At 44.7% G+C, this 22,750-nt stretch overlaps 1 protein-coding gene across 1 annotated transcript in view; it reads left to right on the top strand.

Moving 5' to 3' along the window:
- The first annotated feature begins 19,358 nt into the window (after positions 1-19,358).
- The window catches only part of ILRUN (inflammation and lipid regulator with UBA-like and NBR1-like domains), an 89,662-nt gene continuing 86,270 nt past the window's right edge, over positions 19,359-22,750 (top strand). Inside the window, exon 1 of the mRNA XM_066280469.1 lies at positions 19,359-19,726. Coding sequence (XP_066136566.1) covers positions 19,569-19,726 — 158 coding nt within the window. The 5' untranslated portion in view covers positions 19,359-19,568. The remainder of the gene's footprint in view (positions 19,727-22,750) is intronic.

Raw genomic sequence — 22,750 nt, 5'->3', positions numbered from 1 at the left:
AGTCCATCATATGGATACGCCGAGAGTGTCATTTTTAACTAGTTAAGCTCAAATAGAAATATGTGAACAAGCAGTATCAGTAACACTAAATGAAACTGTCTCAGGGATTCTCTTTGGCTTGAAAATCATTTGAGAAATTCATCAAGGCAATACTATATAGTGTCAGATTTTTTTTTCAAATTTTATTCATTGATTTTAGAAGGAAGAAAGAGAGAGAGAGAGCCAGAAATATCAATCTGTTCCTGTATGTGCCCTGACCAGGGATTGAACTGCAACCTTCACCTATTGGGACAATGCTCCAACTAACTGAGCTATCCAGCCAGGGCTGTAGTGTCAGAATTTTAGGCTCAGGTCTGCTGTTAGCTCTATGGCCAGAGAAAGTCATTCAATGTCTCTCCATCCTGGAATTCTCCATATTAGAAAGGAGGTCAGAACTAATCACCTCTAAGGTTTGCTCCAACTCTGAATGTCTGAGGATTCACCCATAATGAGGCTGTTGCTGTGTCTTTTCCTTCCCTAGTGTTTTTTTATTTTTCTAAAGTGAGAAGCAGGGAGGCAGACAGACAGACTCCCACATACGCCTGACTGGGATCCACCCGGCATGCCCTGTAGGGGGCGATACTTTGTCCATCTGGGGCAATGCTCCATTGCAACTGGAGCCATTCTAGCGCCTGAGGCGGAGGTCATGGAGCCATTCTCAGTGCCTGGGTCAATTTTTCTCCAATGGAGTCTTAGCTGCGGGAGGGAAAGAGAGAGATAAAGAGAAAGGGGAGGGGGAAGGGTAGAGAAGCAGAGGGCACTTCTCCTGTGTGTCCTGGCCAGGAATTGAACCTGGGACTTCCACACCCTGGGCTGACACTCCACCGCTGAGTCAACCGGCCAGGGGCCCTTCCCTAGTGTTTTGACGCACTCATTTGTGATCTAAATGGTATTAGGTCTGAGTAAACAAACACCCCTGGGGAACTGTGTGGCTACACTAGGTGATCATGTCCTTGGAACAGAATAAGTGGAGAGGCTATACCTCACAGTCTTACTTAAAATCAGTTGTGGTTATGTGTCCCTAAGGGACTTACCTGGAGAGGAGTTGAAAAATGAAACTTTGCTTTTCATCAGAAGCAAGGTGGTTTAGAGAGTTAAGAACTTTCAGGGGGAGCCCTGGCTGGTTGACTCAGTGGTAGAGCATTGGCCTGGCGTGCAGGAGTCCTGGGTTTGATTCCTGGCCTGGGCACACAGGAGAAGCGCTCATCTGCTTCTCCACTCCTCCCCCTCTCCTTCTTCTCTGTCTCTCTCTTCCCCTCCCGCAGCCAAGGCTCCATTGGAGCAAAGTTGGCCCAGGCGCTGAGGATGGCTCTGTGGCCTCTGCCTCAGGTGCTAGAGTGGCTCTGGATGCAACAGAGCGAAGCCCCAGATGGGCAGAGCATTGCCCCCTGGTGGGCGTGCCAGGTGGATCCCGGGTAGGTGCATGCAGGAGTCTGTCTGACTGCCTCCCCATTTCCAACTTCAGAAAAATACAAAAAAAAAATAAAAATAAAAAATAAGAACTTTCAGGGGGCAATCACTGTTATGTTTAATACTCAAAATTTGGGGAGAAAGAACCTCAAACAACAAAGGGCACCATAAAAGACAAATGCATAAAACATTGCAAAGACCTTTACTTTTTAAAAGTTTTTATTTATTGATTTTTAGAGAGAGGAGAGAGAGAAAAGGAGGACCAAGGAGCGGGAAGCATCAACTCATAGTTGCTTCCTGAATGTGCCTTGGCCAGGTAAGTCCTGGGTTTCAAACCAACAACCTCAGCCTTCCAGGTCAATGCTTTCTCCACTGTGCCACCACAGGTCAGGTGCCAAGACCTTTCACAAAGAGTTGAGGAGAGGAAATACTATCAGATTTCTGTGTGCCACCCAGAAAAAGATCCTTGAATCACTAGGATGAGAGTTAAGTCTGATTTGGAAAGTGAAAGCCAGAAATCTAGATTTTGGTTGGTGCTTATCTGTTCACTACATCACTGTGGGCCCTTCCCCTTCTTGAGTTTGTGACCCCTTCTGTAGAATAAGGAAATGATAGTATCTTACAAGCTTGTCCAGGTGATCAGATAAGTGGTTTGAGGCAAGTAAAGCCCTTAGCCAGTCTTAGCTGGCATTAAAATTGATGTGCCAGGCACTCAATTTTTTTTCTTTTGCTACTTTAAAAAATCAAGATAAAATTCACATTCCATGAAGTTCATCATTTTAAAGTGTACAATTTTCCCAACCAGGCAGTAGCTCAGTGGATGGAGCATCAGCCTGGGACGCTGAGGAACCAGGTTTAAAACCCTGAGGTCGCCCGCTTGAGCATGGGATCATAGATGTGACCCCATGGTCTCTGGCTTGAGACCAAAGGTCGCTGGCTTGAGCAAGGGGTCATTGGCTTAGCTGGAGCCCCCTGGTCAAGGCACATATGAGAAAGCAGTCAATGAACAATTAAGGTGCCGCAACAAAAATTGATGCTTCTCACCTCTCTCCCTTCTTGTCTGTCTGTCCCTGTCTGTCTCTCTCTCTCTTGCTTAAAAAAGTTAAAAAATAAAGTGTACAATTTAGGGTTTTTTTCCTCTCTCTCTTTTTTTTTTTCTGAAGCTGGAAACGGGGAGGCAGTCAGACAGACTCCCGCATGCGCCCGACCGGGATCCACCTGGCACGCCCACCAGGGGGCGATGCTCTGCCCATCTGGGGTGTCACTCTGTCACGACCAGAGTCACTCTAGCGCCTGGGGCAGAGGCCAAGGAGCCATCCCCAGCGCCCGGGCCATCCCTGCTCCAATGGAGCCTTGGCTGCTGGAGGGGAAGAGAGAGACAGAGAGGAAGGAGAGAGGGAAGGGTGGAGAAGCAGATGGGCGCCTCTCCTGTGTGCCCTGGCCGGGAATCAAACCCGGGACTTCCGCACACCAGGCCGACGCTCTACCACTGAGCCAACCGGTCAGGGCCCAATTTAGTTTTTTTAATATATTCATAATATTGTGCAACCATCACCCCTATATGATTCCAGAAGTGTTTCATTATCCCAAAAAGAAATCCTGTACTCATTCACAATCACCCTTGATTACCTATTCCCCCCAACCCCTGGAAACTACTATTGTACTTTAACTGTACTTTTAATTTTAGAGAGAGAAGAAGGTGGAGAGAGAGAGAAAGATAAATGTCGATCTGTTGTTCCACTTGTTTATGCATTCATTGGTTGATCCTTGTGTGTGCCCTGACTGGGGATTGAACTCTCAACCTTGGCACATTAGGACGATGCTCCTACCAACTAAGCCATCCGGCCAGGGCCTAATCTACTTTATATCTCTATGGATTTTCCTATTCCATACATTTTCTATAAATGGAATGGGAAATATGTGACCTTTTGTGACTGACTTTTATTAGCATAAAACACTCAATACTATTGTTTTGTTGTTGTTCCTAGTTCCTATAGCTCAGATAGCATGAGAACTAAGTGACATCATGGATATGGAATCTCTTTATAGAGAAGAAATCGCTCTGGAAATGTAAGGAGTGATTTATCCCATTGGGCTGGTCACTCTTTTGTGGGAATGAAGATATGCCCGTTGGAACTTCCTAGAGAGAAAATAAAATCACAAGTCAGAAACATGACAAAACTGAAAATATCCTCTTTAGGTAAAAATAATTAACACAGGCCCCCCTTTCCCTCCTGTCTTCTTGCACCCGGGGGAGTTACCTCTGCCTTTCTCTCTCCTGAGTGTCAAGGACCCTTTTCTTGCTTCCGTAACCTGTTTCCTGAGCCTAGGCAGCCCAGCTGGCTCACCTTACTACCTGTGTAACTCTCTAAATAAACTTTCTCTTATCATTTGAAAAAATATAATAAATAAATTAAAAATAAAAATAAATTACCCGTTTGAAAAATGTTCAGCTACCTTTTCTCCTAAAGCTTTTTGCTTACCCAGTTAAGTTCTCTTTACTGCAAGACCTACTGTCATTAGTCCGAGTTGTAAGTCTTCCAGACTTTTTTTTTTTAATTTTAGTGAGAGGAGGGGAGGCTGAGACAGACTCCTGCATGTGCCCTAACCCAGTGGTCCCCAACCTTTTTTGGGCCACGGACCGGTTTAATGTCAGAAAATATTTTCATGGACTGGCCTTTAGGGTGGGATGGATAAATGTATCATGTGACCGAGACAAGCGTCAAGAGTGAGTCTTGCCTGGCGTACAGGAGTCCCAGGTTCGATTCCTGGCCAGGGCACACAGGATAAGTGCCCGTCTGGTTCTCCACCCTTCCCCCTCTCCTTCCTCTCTGTCTCTCTCTTCCCCTCCCGCAGACAAGGCTCCATTGGAGCAAAGATGGCCTGGGCACTGGGGATGGCTCCATGGCCTCTGCCTCAGGCGCTAGACTGGCTCTGGTCGCAACAGAGCGACGCCCCAGATGGGCAGAGCATCGCCCCCTGGTGGGCGTGCCGGGTGGATCCCAGTCAGGCGCATGTGGGAGTCTGTCTGACTGCCTCCCCGTTTCCAGCTTCGGAAAAATACAAAAAAACAAAAAACAAAAAAACCCAAAAAGAGTGAGTCTTAGACAGATGTAACAGAGGGAATCTGGTCATTTAAAAAAAATAAAACATTGTTCAGACTTAAATATAAATAAAACGGAAATAATGTAAGTTATTTATTCTTTTTCTGTGGACTGGTACCAAATGGCCCATGGACGGGTACCGGTTCGCAGCCTGGGGGTTGGGGACCACTGCCCTAACTCACCCGGCAAACCCACTAGGGGGCGATGCTCTGCCTCTCTGGGCCCTTGCTCCATTGCAAATGGAGCCATTTTTTAGTCCTTGAGGCAGAGGCCATGGAGCTGTCCTCAGCACCCAGGGCCAATTCACTTAAGCCAATCAAGCCATGGGCTGCAGGAGGGGAAGGGGGAGAGGAAAAGATAGAGAGAAGAGTGAGAGAGAGAGAGAAGTAAGAGGGGGACAGGTGGAGAAGCAGATGGGCACCTCTCTTGTGTGCCCTGACCGGGAATCAAACCCAGGACATCTACACGCCAGGCTGATGCTCTACCACTGAACCAACTGGCCAGGGTCTCCCCAGACCTTTGAGCCATACTTTGATTGGATGTGGGACATGGAGGCAGAGCTGTGAAGGATCTTAGGAGCAAGTTGTTCATCGTCTTCCACAGGCCAGACTTCCATAATGGCCTTTGATCCACCCCCAGAGGGCTGGCGGAGGCCACCAACAACAAATCTGAAGGCAGATATTACATTTGATTCCTATCTCATCTTAATTTTGCTCTTGTGAAACACAGAGAGAAGCTTGGAGTCAGATTTTTGTTTCGTTTGTGTGGGCTATGACTCAGTTGGGAATTTGCCTGCTCAGAAGGTCCTGCCCAAATGCAGATAGTAATTTAGCAACAATAAAATTCCCAGGTTTATTAGCTCAGACTCTAGATGAAAAAACTTCTTCACTCATAGAACTAATTATTCTGCTTTGGCATGGCCTTCCAGAGAATTTCTTGAAGGCTTGAGGCCTCAAAAGAGTCTTCTTAGAGTTTATTGTTTATATTTATCCTCCTCCCAAGTCACAGGTAACTTGGCTGTTACTGTAGTTTGTCGCTGTTTGGCGATGTTGGAGGGTCTCTAGGCCGGGGCAGGGCTCTCTGGCCCTTGTCATGGGGTCTGGTGGGATAGTTAAGCATTTCCTCTCAGGAGCAAAATAAAGTTAGGAAAGACTGTTGAACTGACTTGTGTGATGCTAGAGGATTTTATGGCCCTGCTCTATCCTGCCTCCCTCTGACTTTTTAAAAAAATTTGAAGCATTTCAAGAGGCTATAGGGTATGGCTGTTAAGTGATCAGACTCTGAAACCAGACAAATCCCAAGGTCACCACTTACTAAATATGTGACATTGGCAAGCATCTAATCTCTGTATGTACCTCAGTTTTCTTATCTGTAAAATGGGGTTGATCATAGTAACTTCCTTACAGTGTTGAAATTGCTAAATTAGCTAATACAGGTAAAGAACCTAACAGTGAGAGAGAAAGAGAGAGAGAGAGAGAGAGAGAGAGAGAGAGAGAGAGAGAGAAAGCATTTATTTTTTTGTTCCACTTAGTTGTGTGTCCATTGATCATTTCTCATATGTGCCCTGACCAAGAATCAAACCCACAGCCTTGGTGTTTTAGGATAATAATCCAACCGACTAAACTAACTGGCTAGGGCCCAATTCCCTAATGTTTAAATTGGGTGTAATAATTTCTTTCTTTCTTTTTTTTTTTTTTTTGCATTTTTCTGAAGCTGGGAACAGGGAGAGATAGTCAAACAGACTCCCACATGCACCGGACTGGGATCCACCCAGCACGCCCACCATGGGGCGACGCTCTGCCCACCAGGGGGCGATGCTCTGCCCATCCTGGGCATCGCCATGTTGCGACCAGAGCCACTCTAGTGCCTGAGGCAGAGGCCACAGAGCCATCCCCAGCGCCCGGGCCATCTTTGCTCCAATGGAGCCTTGGCTGCAGGAGGGGAAGAGAGAGACAGAGAGGAAGGCGCGGTAGAGGGGTGGAGAAGCAAATGGGCGCTTCTCCTGTGTGCCCTGGCCGGGAATCGAACCCAGGTCCTCCGCACGCTAGGCCGATGCTCTACCGCTGAGCCAACCGGCCAGGGCCCCAATAATTTCTTATAACAATAAAAAATTGCAAGTAGTCTCAGAGTCCATCAATAGGAGACTAATAAAAGGAAATACATTCTCAAATTGGAACTATACAGTAGTATAGCCATTAAAAATTAGGATGTAAATTTATATTTTTTGATGTAGACAGCTATTTCCAAAATACTCTAAATGAAAAAGAAAAGCAAGGTAAAGAGGCAGATATCGTATGATGCCACTGAGTCAAATTATACAGATGGAGAATTATAGGAAACACATATTTACTAAAATAGTAGTGGGGTTTATGGTGATTTTATACTTTCTTATTTTTTTAAACTTTTATTAATTTTAATTTATTGTGTTTACATGGATTCAAGTATCCCACTGAATATAACTCCCTCACTGCCACCCCGTGTCCCTATTTATATCCCCTTTGTCCTGTACTTTCTTCTTTATAATATTCTATATTGCTTAATTTTATTTACAATACACATGTATGAGTCTTTGAAAAATAGTAAAGTTATAAAAAAAAATAAATGAGCTATGGCCAAGTAGCTTAGTTGGTTAGAGAATCCTCCCGATAAGCCAAAGTTGTGGGTTTGATCCCTGGTCAGGGCACATACAAGAATCAACCAATGAGTGCATAAATAAATGGAACAAGTCAATGTTTCTCTCTCTTTCCCTTCTTCTATCTAAAAATCAATCAATAAAAATAAAAAATAAATACAACCTGTTTTACCTGAAAATGAGATGAGACAAGAGAATGAACGGATATGCTGAAAACTGTAAGGTGTTATTACCTAAATTTAAGACATCAGTATTCACATTAGTATTTATCAGCCCAATCTCTTCTGGCAGTACCTTGGAAATTATCCAAGGGAAAAAAAGATTGGCTCCACAATAATAGAGGAAGTAACGATGGCCCCATAGAAAGATCGTCAGTCTAAACACAGTGAGGTCAACTCCTTTGAATGGAAAGAAATCTGGAATAAAGAGGGGGGCATGAATTCTTTCTGAGCCTTTGGCTTAAATCTTTTCTTTCTCAACACTTGTGTTTCCTTGAACACACTATGTAAAGTCTCACTTTCCATTTCCTTTGTCTGCAAAATGGGAATAATAATAACAACATTGATCTCATTTTGTTGTGTGGGTTAAATGACTCAAAAATTTGATGCATTGTAAGGGGTTATTATGTATTCGTTCCTCTTTTTCTCCTCTTGCTTCTCACCTCTACCTCGGATGTAGATGGAAAGAGGCTGTACACAGCGTGACCCAGCTGGAAAAAGAACGATTGTAATAAAAGGAGAGGGGTTGTGAGGTGCTTTTTGTTTCACGTGAGGGAGACCTAAGGAGTTGGTGTTTACTTGTAAGATGATTTGGCTCTGGTAAGATAAAGGGCCAAGAAGAGAAGAAGAAAGAAAAAAAGAATGGACTCCTTCTGGATGTATCTAGGTCGAGGGACCAAGGGACATGTGATAAGGACAATCAGGTTTTTCTCTGGCATTGTCCCATGTACCATAGTAGGAAAAAAGAGACCCAGGGCATCAGATGTTCTGTTCAGAAGAAAAGACAGTATAGTAGGTTGATGCCTCTGTTTTTGTATCTCTTGAGCAGGGTAACAGGGTGAATTGAAGGCACTGGAAAAACCCCAAGTGTGTGTGGGGGGTTCATGGTCCTTTCCCATCATTCTCTGGGTGGATGTTGACAGGGTTGCAGTGGTACTGCTCACTGCAGTAGGCTGCTCTTCTCATTCTTACCCATTCACTGCCTGAAAAAAATGTCCCCTCAACTACACCTTAGATTTTATTACTTTTCCTGGAATCACTTCTAATTACGTTTCTGTGATCAGAACAGAAAATGGGAACCAGGGGAGAGGATCCTGGGTCTCGTAGCTGTTAAAAAACTTCCAAATTCATGCAAAAGAGTGGAGTTGAACCTTTATTTTACATCATACACAAAAATTAACTGAAAATGGGTTAAAGCCCTAAACATAAACCCAAACTGTAAACCTCCTATGTTTTTTTTTCTCCTAAAAGAAAACATAGAGAAAAAACGTCAGGAAATTGGACTTGACAATGATTTTTTGGATATCATGTTAAAAACACAGCACAGGCAATATAAGAAAAAAATAGACAAATGGGACATTAAACTTAAAACTTGTGCATCAGGAGATGTAATCAACACAGTGAAAGGTAACTGATGGAATGGGAGAAAATATTTGAAAATGATCTGATAAGGGGTTAATATCTAGAAAATATAAAGAACTCCTAGAACTCAACAACAACAACAAAAATAACCTGATTAAAAATGGGTAAAGGACTTGAATAGACATTACTCTAAAGATAATTTAAATATGGCCAACAAGATTATGAAAAGATGCTCAACATCACTAATCATTAGAGAAATGCAAATAAAAACCACAATGAGATATCACCTCACATCCATTAGAATGGCTATTATAAAAAACAAAACAAAACACCCAGAGTTAGCAGGGATGTAAAGAAATTGGAACCCATGTGCACTGTTGGTTGGATTGTAATCTGGTGCAACCACTATTGAAAACAGTATGGAGGCCTGACCAGGTGGTGGCACAGTGGATAGAGTGTCGGACTGGGACACAGAGGACTCAGGTTCAAAACCCTGAAGTCACTGGCTTGAGCATAGGCTCATCCAGCTTGAGTGTGGGCTCACCAGCTTGAGCACAGAATCGCTGGCTTGAGCATGGGATCATAGACATGGCACTGTGGTCGCTGACTTGAGCCCAAAGATCACTGGCTTGAGCAAGGGGTCACTTGCTCTGCTGTAGCCTCCCATCCCCCCATCAAGGCACATATGAGAAAGCAATCAATGAACAACTGAGGAGCTACAAGGAAGAATTGATGCTTCTCATCTCTCCCTTCGTTTTTGTCTCTCTGTTCCCCTCTCTGTCTCTCTCTCTCTGTCACAAAAAAACCCCACAACAGTATGGAGGATCCTTTAAAAATTAAAAATAGAACTACTACGTGACCCAGAAATCCCACTTCTGGGTACATAGCCAAAATAATTGAGAGCAGGGGTCTTGAAGACATATTTGCACATTCATGTTCATAGCAGCATTGTTCACGATATTCAGGAGGTGGAAGCTACCCAAATGTCCATCAGCAGATGAATGGATAAAATGTAGTACCTACATACAATGCAATATTATTCAGCCTTAAAAAGGAGCTGAATTCCGACATAGGCAATAACACGGATAAACATTGAGGACATTGTGTAAAGGGAAATGAGCCAGTGTAAACTGAAAAGACAAATACTGTATGATTCCACTTAAGTGAGGCACTAAAGCAGTCAAATTCATAGAAACAGAGAAACAGAAAGTAGAATGATGGCTGCCAGGGACTAGAGGGCGGGGGGGGGGGGGGGAGGGGAGCTGTTTAACGCGTACAGAGTTTAAGTTTTGCAAGATGAAACTGTTCTGGAAATAGGTTGCACAACCTTGTGAATTTGCTAACACTATTGAGCTGTACATGTAAAAATGGTTAGGATGGTAAATTTTATGTTTTTTGTTTTTGTTTTCTTTTAAAAATATTTTATTGATTATATATAGAGAAACATCAATTTGTTCCATCCATCTATGCATTCACTGGTTGATTTTTTTTTTCATTTAAGTGAGAGGAGGAGAGATAGGAAGACAGACTTCTACATGTGCTCCAACCAGGATTCACCTTGCAACCTGGAGTGGGGCTGATGCTCGCAACTGAGCTATTTTTAGCACCTGAGGTGGAGGCTCCAGAGAGCTATCGTCAGCACCCAGAGCCAATGTGCTTGAATCAATTGAGCTGTGGCTGTGGGAGGGAAAGAAAGAGAGAGAGAGAGAGAGAGAGAGAGAGAGAGAGAAGGGGAAGAAGGCAGGGAGGAGAAGTAGATGGTCACTTTTTTTTTTTTTATAGGGACAGAGAGAGAGTCAGAGAGAGGGATAGGTAGGGACAGACAGACAGGAATGGAGAGAGATGAGAAGCATCAATCATCAGTTTTTAACTGCGAGACCTTAGTTGTTCATTGATTGCTTTCTCGTATGTGCCTTGACCAGGGGCTTACAGCAGTGTGAGTAACCCCTTGCTTGAGCCAGCAACCTTGGGTCCAAGCTGGTGAGCTTTGCTCAAACCAGATGAGCCCTCACTCAAGCTGCTGACCTCGGGGTCTCGAACCTGGGTCTTCTGCATCCCAGCCTGACACTCTATCCACTGCGCCACCGCCTGGTCAGGCAGATGGTCACTTCCTATGCATTCATTGGTTAATTATTGTATGTACCCTTACCAGGGATCAAACTCACAACTTTATATGAGAATGATGCCCTAACCAACTGAGCTACATGGTTTATGTTTTTTCTTAATCACAATGAAAACAGCAAACAAATGCCTAAATGATTTTGCCACGCTTTGTGCCCTTACTAGCCTGCTCCTCAAACCTTGTGGAGCATCATCCAGGCCTGTGTTGGCTTGAAGACCTCTCCAGGCATTCCACTTCACCCTCAGCTCTTCTGTGCCCCCAAGTCCTCCCAAGTTTACCGCCCATTTGACACTTGAACATATGATCCTTTGCACCGTTGACTACCTTTATATAGTTATGTATAAAAATGTCCTTATCTCTCCCATTGTCACGAATACCTTAATATTTCTCACTTACAAACACTCCACCACTTCATTTAGACTTCCAATCCTGGGAAATAAGCATGGAGTGGAAGTTAGGGTGTGTGGTTCAGTTTATGTCCATGTAAATACTAATTGTAGCTGTAGATGAAATTCCAATTTTTTTGTTGTGGTTGTTGCATTTATTCATTTGCTCCACTCCATACAATACATTTTTAAATAAAATATGTATTTTTCCGATGGCTTTAGGCGACCCCTGTGTTTTGGTCGTTTGACCCCTGCCGGGTTTGCGACCCACAGGTTGAGAACCACTGCTCTAGGTAGACGAGAGGAAATTGAGATCCAGAGAGAAGCTCAGTCATTTGTCCTCGGTCTCAAGGTTTAAGGTTCTCTTTCTATGCCACTGTCCCTAACCCAGACTTACTTACAGTAAGCTGGCAGATACTCGAGCCCCGCTGAGTAACTAGTCTGTGAACTGCTTGCTTCCTAGGCTTTGCTGCTTACAGGCTTTAAGGGAGCTGACATGGGGAGGAGAATGTAAAGAACTGAGATGAACTCACGCTCGATCAGCCCCCCGGCTACCTAATGTTCTTTTCTTCAAAATGGAATATCCCTTCAATCACTTTTTAAATTTATGTATTGATTTGAGAGAGAGAGAGAGAGAGAGAGAGAGAAACATCAATTTGTTGTTTCACTTACTTCTGTATTCATTGGTTGATACTTGTATACACCGTGACAGGGGATTGGAACCCATAACCTTGGCGTATTGGGATAATGTCTCAACCAAGGTAGATACCTCGCCAGGACCTAAATGAAATGTCTCCTATTGTTTTACTACGTGATCATGTCATTAAAAATATGAAAGTAGAGATAAAAAAATGTAAAAATACCCATGATTCCCCACACTCAGAGACTGTCATTGTAAATACCGTGGACTCCTTCCAGATATCTCTTGCACTCCTTTGTGTATCTCTCTTATCTGGATCATGGGTAACACTACTTCTTGTCATATTTTTATAATTTAAAAACATGTTGTAGCCCTGCCCATTTGCTCAGTTGGTTGGAGCATCATCCTGATGGGTCAGGGTTGTGGGTTCGGTCCCCATTGAGGCACATGTAAGAGTCAGCTGGTGAATGGATAGATGGGTAGAGCAGCAAATCAAGGTTTCTCGCTCTCTTTTTTCCCCCTTCCTCTGTCTTACATCAATAAATAAAATTTAAATAAAAAAGATATTGTAAACATCTTTCTCTACTGTATTGGCAAAGATAATAGATCAATAAAAAGCTAAAGTTAGGCCCTGGCTGGTTGGCTCAGCGGTAGAGCGTCGGCCTGGCGTGCGGGGGACCCAGGTTCGATTCCTGGCCAGGGCACATAGGAGAAGTGCCCATTTGCTTCTCCACCCCCCCCCTCCTCTCTGTCTCTCTCTTCCCCTCCCGCAGCCAAGGCTCCATTGGAGCAAGGATGGCCCGGGCGCTGGGGATGGCTCCTCGGCCTCTGCCCCAGGCGCTAGAGTGGCTCTGGTCGTGGCAGAGCATCGCCCCCTGGTGGGCAGAGCGTTGCCCCTGGTGGGCGTGCCGGGTGGATCCCAGTCAGGCGCATGCGGGAGTCTGTTTGACTGTCTCTCCCTGTTTCCAGCTTCATAAAAAAAAAAAAAAAAAAAAGCTAAAGTTGATCTACTTAAATATAGAAAAGTATAAAAGGAATTAAAATTATTAATAATAATTCTCTATTAGTATTTTCTTCCTTTTTTATATAGTTAGGGTCATACAGTATAGTAATTTTACATCCTACTTTTGAACTTAACATTGTATAGACAAGTTTTATGGTAAAAAACTTCAATACACGCTTATTATCAAAATTTTGTAAAATACAGAAAAATGTAAAAGGAAAAACAGAAATGCACTGCAGTTTTTCTGTGGAATACAATCAGTTGTATCATTTTTATATATTTATTTCCAGTTTTTTACTATGCTTATTTTAGTGACTTATATAAAATAGCTACAAAATAGTCTACCTTACCAACACAAAATAATTAAAAAAAAATTTTTTTTTTCATTTTTCTGAAGTTGGAAACAGGGAGAGACAGTCAGACAGACTCCCGCATGCGCCCGACCGGGATCCACCCGGCACGCCCACCAGGGGCAATGCTCTGCCCACCAGGGGGCGATGCTCTGCCCATCCTGGGCGTCGCCACATTGCGACCAGAGCCACTCTAGCGCCTGAGGCAGAGGCCAAGGAGCCATCCCCAGCGCCCGGGCCATCTTTGCTCCAATGGAGCCTTGGCTGCGGGAGGGGAAGAGAGAGACAGAGAGGAAAGCGCGGCGGAGGGGTGGAGAAGCAAATGGGCGCTTCTCCTGTGTGCCCTGGCCGGGAATCGAACCCGGGTCCTCCGCACGCTAGGCCGACGCTCTACCACTGAGCCAACCGGCCAGGGCTAATTTAAAATTTTTACTTTAAAATTTCATCTTTTTTTGCCTGACCTGTGGTGGTGCAGTGGGATAAAGCGTCAACCTGGAACACTGAGGTTGCCGGTTCGAAATCTTGAGCTTGCCTGGTCAAGGCACATATGGGAGTTGATGCTTCCTGCTCCTCCCCCTTCTCTCTCTCTCCTCTCTCTCTAAAAATCAATTTAAAAAATTAAAGAAAAAAAAAGTAAAATTTCATCTTTTTTCATGGCTACCAAGGTAATACACATTCAAAGTAATACATAAAAATTCAAGCAATACAAAAACTTAACATTAAAAGTGAACATTCTCCATAAATTGGGTTACAAGATTTAGCAAATAAAAACACAGAACACCAGTTAAAGTTTGTGACATACTTAAATTAAAAAAAAAAATTGTTGTCTACCTGAAATTCAACTCTGAGTATTCTGTAGTTTATCTGGATATTAACCCTATCATATATTTTAACCCTACCATGCCAAGTAGTTTAATCCTACCATAATCCTGTTTCCTTACCATGGGTGCATATTCCCCCAGATATTTTGCTATGCATCTATTCTACAAGATGCATAAACATACACACTCACATAGGCTTTTAAACACAAATACAAATGCTACTGCAGTATATATATACTGTTCAACAGCTTGCTTTTTTCTAAGTCAGTCTTTTACACTTTTCCATGCTAGTTCGTATATATTTATGTCATTTTTTAAGTGGCTGTGTAGTATTCTAGAGCAGTGGTTTTCAATCCTTTTCATCTCACTGCACACATAAACTAATTACTAAAATTCTGCAGTACACCAAAAATACATATTTTTTGCCCATCATACCAAAAAAGTAGGTATAATTTTGATTTATTCTCACCAGATGGCGATTGTTGTGTTGACTGTTGTCATTTTTTAATTTGACAATCTAAGGGAAAAGAGGTCAGTGCCCCTGACTAAATAGAGATATTGAATGTTTTAATTTTTTTTTTTTAGATTTTATTCATTGATTTTAGAGAGAGGAGAGAGAGAGGGGGTTCAGAAAGGAGTGGGGTGCATCAACTCCTAGTAGTTTTTCTCACATGTGCCTTGACCGGGAGAGCCCAGTATTTCACACCCGTGACCTCAGCATTCCAGGTTGACACTCAATCCACGGTGCCCCCATAGGTCAGGCCGTTTCCATTCTACTTAAGAGTAAGATATCTATTCCTATCTGCAAATCAAGTATTCACTTTATTTTATTCTAAATCATTTTGGTTTTATTTTATAATTTGATTCTTCCTTTCACTTCATCCAGGAGATAATATATTTTGAATGGAACCTGGAGAATCCGATGGAATCTAAGGGAAGTCGACCAACCAGGACTCAGGATGACAGGAACGTCTCTCTCCCATGACTTCAGGTCTCATATCTTTGCATTTCTCTGCTTCATGGCTTTCTCTTCATAAACAGGCAAAATCTCCTTTTCATGGGTGCTCCAGAGGGTGGTCTCTTTTCTTTCTATCGCTCACTTTCAAGTAAACACCCTAGCTTCTTCCACCCATGCATGGAGTTCCAATTCCAAACTCCTGAGAAAGAGAATCTGATTGGCCAGTCATCTCCCTCTTGTTCTACCAATGGAGGAACCTAAAGGACAGGGTTATGTGGGGCAGATATGGCTGCTGGGGGTACTAGAGGGTTGTACATCCCAAAGGTTTCAATTATAGTTACTATTTTTTTTCAATATGTTACTGTTATCATATAATGTACCCTAACATCTATTTGGGCTCCTGCTTGTTCTCTGAATCAGTTACACTGATTTTGGCATATAATCTTAGCCCTAGCTGTCCTTGGAAATTCTGAATCTATAGGACTTGGGGATCTGGAGGCAGTCGAGTCTGCCCTGGTGAGATGAATCATTTTTCTACTAGCCATTCAATTTCTAAATGGCTTAACTCCCTTTAGAAACCCTGACACCGACCTGGTCTTGGGATTTGGAATTAGTTTAAATTTCTTACACAAGATCACCAGCCTAAGAAATTCAGAAAGAAACCGGCAGGTCTTGGGCATATATCAGGCAGTGACATATCTAAGCATAGCCCCTGACATAGTTCTGAGATGGTACCTAAAAATCCTTTTGGAATACTGCTGTTAGCTTTCCTTCCTTGGAGTGGTGTTCAGCAACTTGTCCCTTTGTCTCTCAACCAGGCCTGCTCCACGTTCTCTTCCTAACAGAACAAAACACTGCTATCAGCGAAGAACCGTGGGTATTAACAACTCTTCAGACTTAAGTAGAAATTCACATTTCTGGAGTCTCCTGATTAGGTAACACCTAATTTCTTCCATTTCATAGCCCACCCCCTAAAGAGAACTATCCCATGGGGACGAAGGTGGCAGTGGTTCTTCCTTCTTCTCTAGTATGCCAGCCGCGTTGGTCATTGTTTCTGCACAGTTGTTAGGAATGGGACAGTTCTTTATTGTGCATGACTGTCCCAAGCATTGCAGATGTTTAGCACCACTGGGAATTAGCAGCCTAGGTACCACACCAATATCATGATAACTAAAAAATGTCCCCAGAAAGTTTCAGAATTCACTTGAGTAGTAGTTGTACTCCTTTGTGACAACTCCTAGAGTGAACTGTAGTTCTGAACCATTTGGGTCTCTCTCTCTCTTTTTTTTTTTTTGTATTTTTTGAAAGCCAGAAACGGGGAGGCAGTCAGATAAGACTCTTGCATGCGCCAGACCGGGATCCACCCGGCATGCCCACCAGGGGGCAATGCTCTGCCCCTCTGGCACTTCGCTCTGTCGCGACCAGAGCCATTCTAGCACCTGAGGCAGAGGCCACAGAGTCATCCTCAGTGCCCGGGTCAACTTTACTCCAATGGGGCCTTGGCTGTGGGAGAGGAAGAGAGAGACAGAGAGGGAGGAGAGGGGGAGGGGTAGAGAAGCAGATGGGCGCTTCTCCTGTGTGCCCTGGCCGGGAATCGAACCTGGGACTCCTGCTCGCCGGGCCGACGCTCTACCACTGAGCTGACCGGTCAGGGCCTTGGGTTTCTTATTTGCAAGGTTCTCTCTGCATTATGTGAACTGTTCAGGCATGAGCTAAGAGCCTAATATGTAGCCAAGAGTTTTCAGTTTTTCTTGGGTCACTATTTTAATGGGGTTCCAATGACATTTTCTTTTGGATTTTTGGTCAACACAACTTTAATCCATGGATGTTGCAAGTTGAAACACTTCCTAGAAAGTCTATGGTCTAGCATCAAATCCATTCATGAGTCAAAATTTCTGATTATTTTGTATGTAAGTCCAAATTGCACTTTAAGTATAAAGGGAATTCTAGCAGGGTATACAGTGGGTGGAGAGCTAGATGAGAAGTTCAGAGATTCCTTACTAGCTGTGGTATCTTGGGTGCATCAATTCCATTCTCTGGCTTCAATTTCACTTGTAAAATGGGGAAATGGACTAGACAGTCTTAGCTCCTTATAGTTCTAATATTGTGATTTAAAAATCTTTTGGCCCTGGCCAATTGGCTCAGTGGTAGAGCATCGGCCTGGCGTGCAGGAGTCCTGGGTTCGATTCTCAGCCAGGGCACACAGGAGAAGCGCCCATCTGCTTCTCCACCCCTCCCCCTCTCCTTCCTCTCTGTCTCTCTCTTCCCCTCCCGCAGCCAAGGCTCTATTGGAGCAAAGTTGGCCCGAGTGCTGAGGATGGCTCTGTGGCCTCTGCCTCAGGCTCTAGAATGGCTCTGGTTGCAACAGAGCAACGCCCCAGATGGGCAGAGCATCGCCCCCTGATGGGCATGCCAGGTGGATCATGGTCCGGCGCATGCGGAGTCTGTTTGACTGCCTCCCCGTTTCCAAATTCAGAAAAATATAACAACAAAAAAATCTTTCTGTGTCCCAATTCCATCACTCATAGATTAGGACAACATGTGCTCACTTTTGAGGGATACTGAACTTTCCTTAATATGTGAAATATTCCAACATTGTGACTGCTCAAGATTTAGATCTTGACAATGATCTAAGCTTCTACACAGACCTCAGAGGCCCCAAGTATAGTTTCTTACAGAATGTTTGTAACTACAGTATAGTATGAGTTTGTAAGTATTATTAATGTAAGGTGTGTTTCCCATAAGATATTCACATTGGAGGGGAGGGGAAATCACTAGAGAAAGGGCAGTCCTTTATTAGGAAAAGAGAAAGGACATGTCTTTCATATACTAATACAGGTCCAGAAAGTAGAAGAGGGGCTAAAGGAAGAAGTAATCTCTGCCTACTTGTGTCTGTCTAAACCAGTCCCCTCATGTTTATGCCACAAAGTTACCATTTCTTGAGTGCTTCTTATGGAGCAGGCACTGTACTGAGCTCATATAGTCTTACCTCATTTAATCCTCGTGAAATCTTACCTGTCCAAGTACTATGTTTACCAATACTTGGCAGAATGAGAATTTGAATCCCAAACTGTGTGCGAACCTAGGACCCAGGTTTTTAGAACTATTTTGTTTTACTAACCTTTATTTGGGAGTGGGATAGGAGGTAGAACGCTCTGCCTTTCCAAAACCCAGCACCTTAGAGGTTACCAGTCACTTATTCTAGTTCTGTCAGCTGTTGAAAAGACACCCATTAGGAATCTGAAAGCTGGGTTCTAATTTTGCTGCTGTGTTTTTGGACAAGGCATATAAGCTTTCTGGTCTCACTTTCGTTATTTGTTAAATAGGGAGCTACTTGAAGGCAGGAAACCATTTCCTACTTATCTTTTTCCACTTTGAATGCAGCAGTGTGAGACTAATAGTGTTTAAAAGCACTTCTCGAATAAAATCATGTAAAGGGGTAGACAGGATGGTCCCTATGCTAACTTTCTCATTCTCTGATCTTGAACCAGGGCCTTGACCACATAGGTAACCCTGCCCTCTATTTTAAAAACAGAACAAGGCATGTTCAAATTCTCCTTACTTCAACTTTGAGAGGGCTGGTCTTGACGGATGATGTGTGGTGTTCATTTGGACCCCGAGATTGACGTTTGGGTCAAGGCCTCCTTTACTTTCCCATGTTAGCTACGACCGTTGCATAACACGAACAGCACGTTTAAACTATAAGCAATCACTACCGAGGGGGCCCGGGAAACCCAAGGATTTACAGCAGAATTCCTCGGGGAAAGCAGCTCTGTAAACTTATGCAAACAAGTCCTTTCAGCGCGAAGGGCAAAACCCTGGCTGGGAGGGCTGGGTCTCGGGGTACGACGCTCTGATTCTTGACCTTGCCATAGCCTCTACTTTTCCCGGGACTTTTTGCAGGAGTTTCATCACCTGCAAAATGGTGGAGCCGTCCTAGACGAAGATCCGGAAGTTTCTCTCCGAGTCCCGGGCTTTTAACTCCGCCCCTTGAGGGTCAGGGCGGGGCGAGACGAAGGTCAAGCCAGGAGTCACCGCTCCCCCTCCCGCCGCGGGGTGGTGCTTTTCCTGCTTCTCACTTGCCGCCCCCTCGCTTCCCCGCGGTGAGGTCACGCGGGGGACGTCACGGGGTTGTGACGCAACTGAGGGGCGGGCCTACCGGAGAGGAAGGGGCGGGGCCGAGGCAGGCGACGCGTGCGCAGTGGGCGCGGCGCGGGAGGAGGTGGAGGCGGCGGCGAAGTGTGAGGCGGCTTCGGCTTCGGCGGCGGCGGCGGAGGCGGCGGCGCGGCGCGGCGCGGCGTGGGGGGGGTGGGAGGGGGGGTAGCGCGCGCGCGCGCGCGCGAGTGGCTGAGCGAGTTTACCCCTATGAGGCGGTGAGAGGCCCGGGGCCTACCTCGGAGGAGCGGGGTCGCGGCGCCAGCTAGCAGCGGGCCCCCTCCTGGTCCCCGGGCCCGGCGGCGCGGCGGCAGCTCGGTTGGTTGTGAAGAGGCGGAGGCGGAGAAGCGGCTGTCCCGGCCCCAGACATGGAGGGCATGGACGTGGACCTGGACCCCGAGCTGATGCAGAAGTTCAGCTGTCTGGGCACCACCGACAAGGACGTGCTTATCTCCGAGTTCCAGCGGCTGCTCGGCTTCCAGCTCAACCCGGCCGGCTGCGCCTTCTTCCTGGACATGACCAACTGGTGAGCCGGCCGCGACGGCGCTGGCCGCGGCCTCGGGCGCCGAGGGGACGGGACGGGACGGGCGGGCACCGAGGGGCATCCTTTTCCCGGGGCGGGGAGAGCGCGCGGGGGAGCCCCGGGGGCTGAGCCGGGGGGTGGGGGCCGGGGCTCGGGGGTCTGCGCGGTGTCGGGGGACGTGGGGACGGACGGACGGAGCCGGGAGTCCGGAGCCCTGGAGTAGACCTGGGGGGAAGAGGGCTGTGCGGCGGGCTCCGAGGGGAAGGCGCAGGAAATCTGAATCTGGGGAGCGGAGTTCGGGGCCGAGGAGGACGGGGTCGAAGGGAAACTCCGGAGGGAGTATTAATTAGGTGCCGTGTAGGGAGCTGGGGCGCGGGAAAAACTTGGGAGCGCGGAGTTGAGAAGGACGTGTGTGTGTGTGTGTCTGTGTGTGTGTGTGTGTGTCTGTGTGTCCGTGTCCGTCCGTCCATGCTGGACTGGTAGGAACAGGGAGGAACATTATGCGGGAGGACTGGTGAGGACTTTCCGAGGAGTCGGACCCGGGAGGGGTGGCATCCACCAGGATTGGCTAGTGGGGACCTGGGAGTGTTAGGCGTGGGGCAGGGTCTGGGGAAAAACCTTGGGAGGGAAGGGCGGGAGGGTATCCGGGGAAGGAGACCTTCTAGGGGGAACTAGGGCCCTCTGCTCGGGAATGATAGGACGGAGAGGGGTCGATCCGACAGACAGCTGAGTGGGTAGATGTTTGGGAAAGACAGAGAACTTGACCTAGGCTTGGGAAGCAAGTGTTTGGAGCTTGGAGTCTCTCCTTCTAGAAGACTGGAAATTGGGGCAGAAGACCATGGCATTTAGTCTTGAAGGAGGGTTCCTTGGCTTTGGACATAGCACTTGCTGTCTTTGATAAGCAAGGCTTCCTCTTGGTTCTCAGAGGAGGGCTTCTTGGGTTCGCTTAGGGTGAGTGGGAAAGGGGAGACCATTCGACTTCCTTTGGAAAGACTTCAGGTAAAGCAACTCAGATCTATCTTTGGTCAAAAGGCCATGGGAGGAATGCCCTTTGCTCTCTCTCTGTTGGGCAGTCCCCAGACGGGTGGAATCTTGTTTTTCTTGGCATCACTTTTACAACTAGCCTCCGCTCTATTCCATGCCCACTGAGTGCCGCAGGCGATGACAGAAAAAGAGCCTGTAAGCTTGGTCTTTATCCGGTTCCTCATCCAGTCCTATCCCGAATGATGCTCGTTTTACTAGTGGAAGCCTTGTAGCTGTGACTGCACCAAAGGTGATGTGTGAAAAAATTGTTTTCTGGGCCACATCATTGGTGGGTCCTATTATTTTGTCTCTAAAGTTGATTGTTATAGCAAGAGTGGGATTAAATTTCTAGATGTTTAGAAATCTCAGAGAGACATTGAATGCAGGAGATAGTCTTTAAAATCAAGGAAGCATTTGTGATCACCACTTGTATCTTTTATGTCCAGGATGATCTCAGTGAAGCAGGGACTGGAACCTACGATACTTTTCTGAACACCAGCCTGTGGTGTCTAAGAGAATGACAGGGATTATTGAACACACTGAGAAGAGGTGTTTACACTGGTGAATTTTAGAAATAAAGCTGCCGTGAGGAAGGTGGGTGTTTTGCCTACCTTCTTTCCCACCCCAGCTCTTTTTCTTCCTTTTTTACACCAGGTCAGCATAGGAAACTTGGCATATTGTTGTTGCCAGTTTCTTTGGGGAGGGTCTTTATTCTTCCTCAACCCCTTGTGAGTTGTACAATTTAAACCCTGCCCTAATAAGTTTTTAGTTTTTTAGAGTATTTAGTGTGTGTGTGTGTGTGTATTTTAACAACTAAGATTGTTTTCAGGTGTGAAAGAGGAGGCCCAGTGTGGACAAGAAAAAAATAACTTAAAAATTACAGTTGCGCTGTAAAATTTTATTTGAGTTTTTATAAAAATTAAGCTCAAAGACAGAATAGCGTATATTCTGAGTAGCATATATTCTATAGTTATCTCTCGGTAGAATAAAGTGTGATACTTTTGTAAACAAAGGGGTGAGCCATTAAAAAAATGTATTCTGGTTTTAAAGCAGTTAGAAGTCAATAGCTTCTTAGGAATCCAGGCAATTAAGTGACCATTCAGCTTTAAGCTATGTTACCTTATTTTTTGGGTGTAGAGATCATGGCTTTTGTTTTTTTAATTATAAAATGAAAAATCATTTGTGAATGAAAGTAGTAACACTTATTCTTTCCTAATGAAAAAGGTTAGTTCCATAATCTAATCCTTGTGTTTTGATTCCTGTGCTGACCTGGCTAAATTTGTCTTGTGAGTCTTGTTTTAAACAAATACCCATCATAAAATAAAATATAGTTAAATATGTGCATGGATGCATACTTGGTCAAATATTTGTGTTTTTAAGTAAATCTCTAGAGTTCAGATATATTGTTTTTAAGTGTCATTTAATGTCTAACTTTGGAACCTGTTGAGATGGCCTAGTACAGGTTGGCAAAATCTCAAACTGCTGTGGTTAACCTGTTGAGTTGAAGATAATGAACCTTCTCGTGACTTCATAAGTGCCTGTTTCTGGTTGTATAGCATAACCACCATGCAGTTGTCTGATGACTGTTAAAAAATGAAGCAGTAAGTTAAAAATTACTATTTTTAAATGAAGGCCACAAATCTTCTAAAATAAGTTGGAAAGACTTTTTTTTTTCCAAAGTAAGAATTTTTTGTCTTAACTTTCTAAAAAGCTGTTGAAAAATTTACTTTAATGGAATCCTTGTAAATTTTCTACCCTGTAAATACAGGGTTTCTTTTTTTTTCTTAGCTTTAGGTTGGGTGTGCATTATGTAGATATTTTTATTTATCTAATTTAGAACCAAGTATCGTTTCAGTTTAAGCATTTTGTAGTGTTTATATTTGAGCTGCTGCTGGAAATGAGTGTAATTGCCTCTAACAAAAGTAGTCAATTTTCAGTTCCCAAGTGAATACATAAAGTGAGTAAATGGTATGGTGAAAAAACTCAATATCTGAAGCCAAATTG

The sequence above is a fragment of the Saccopteryx bilineata genome, chromosome 1 (genome assembly GCF_036850765.1).
Source record: "Saccopteryx bilineata isolate mSacBil1 chromosome 1, mSacBil1_pri_phased_curated, whole genome shotgun sequence".
Classification (NCBI taxonomy): Eukaryota; Metazoa; Chordata; class Mammalia; order Chiroptera; family Emballonuridae; genus Saccopteryx; species Saccopteryx bilineata.
The sequence above is the reverse complement of the archived record's forward strand: the minus strand, read 5'-3'. Positions and strand labels throughout refer to the sequence as shown.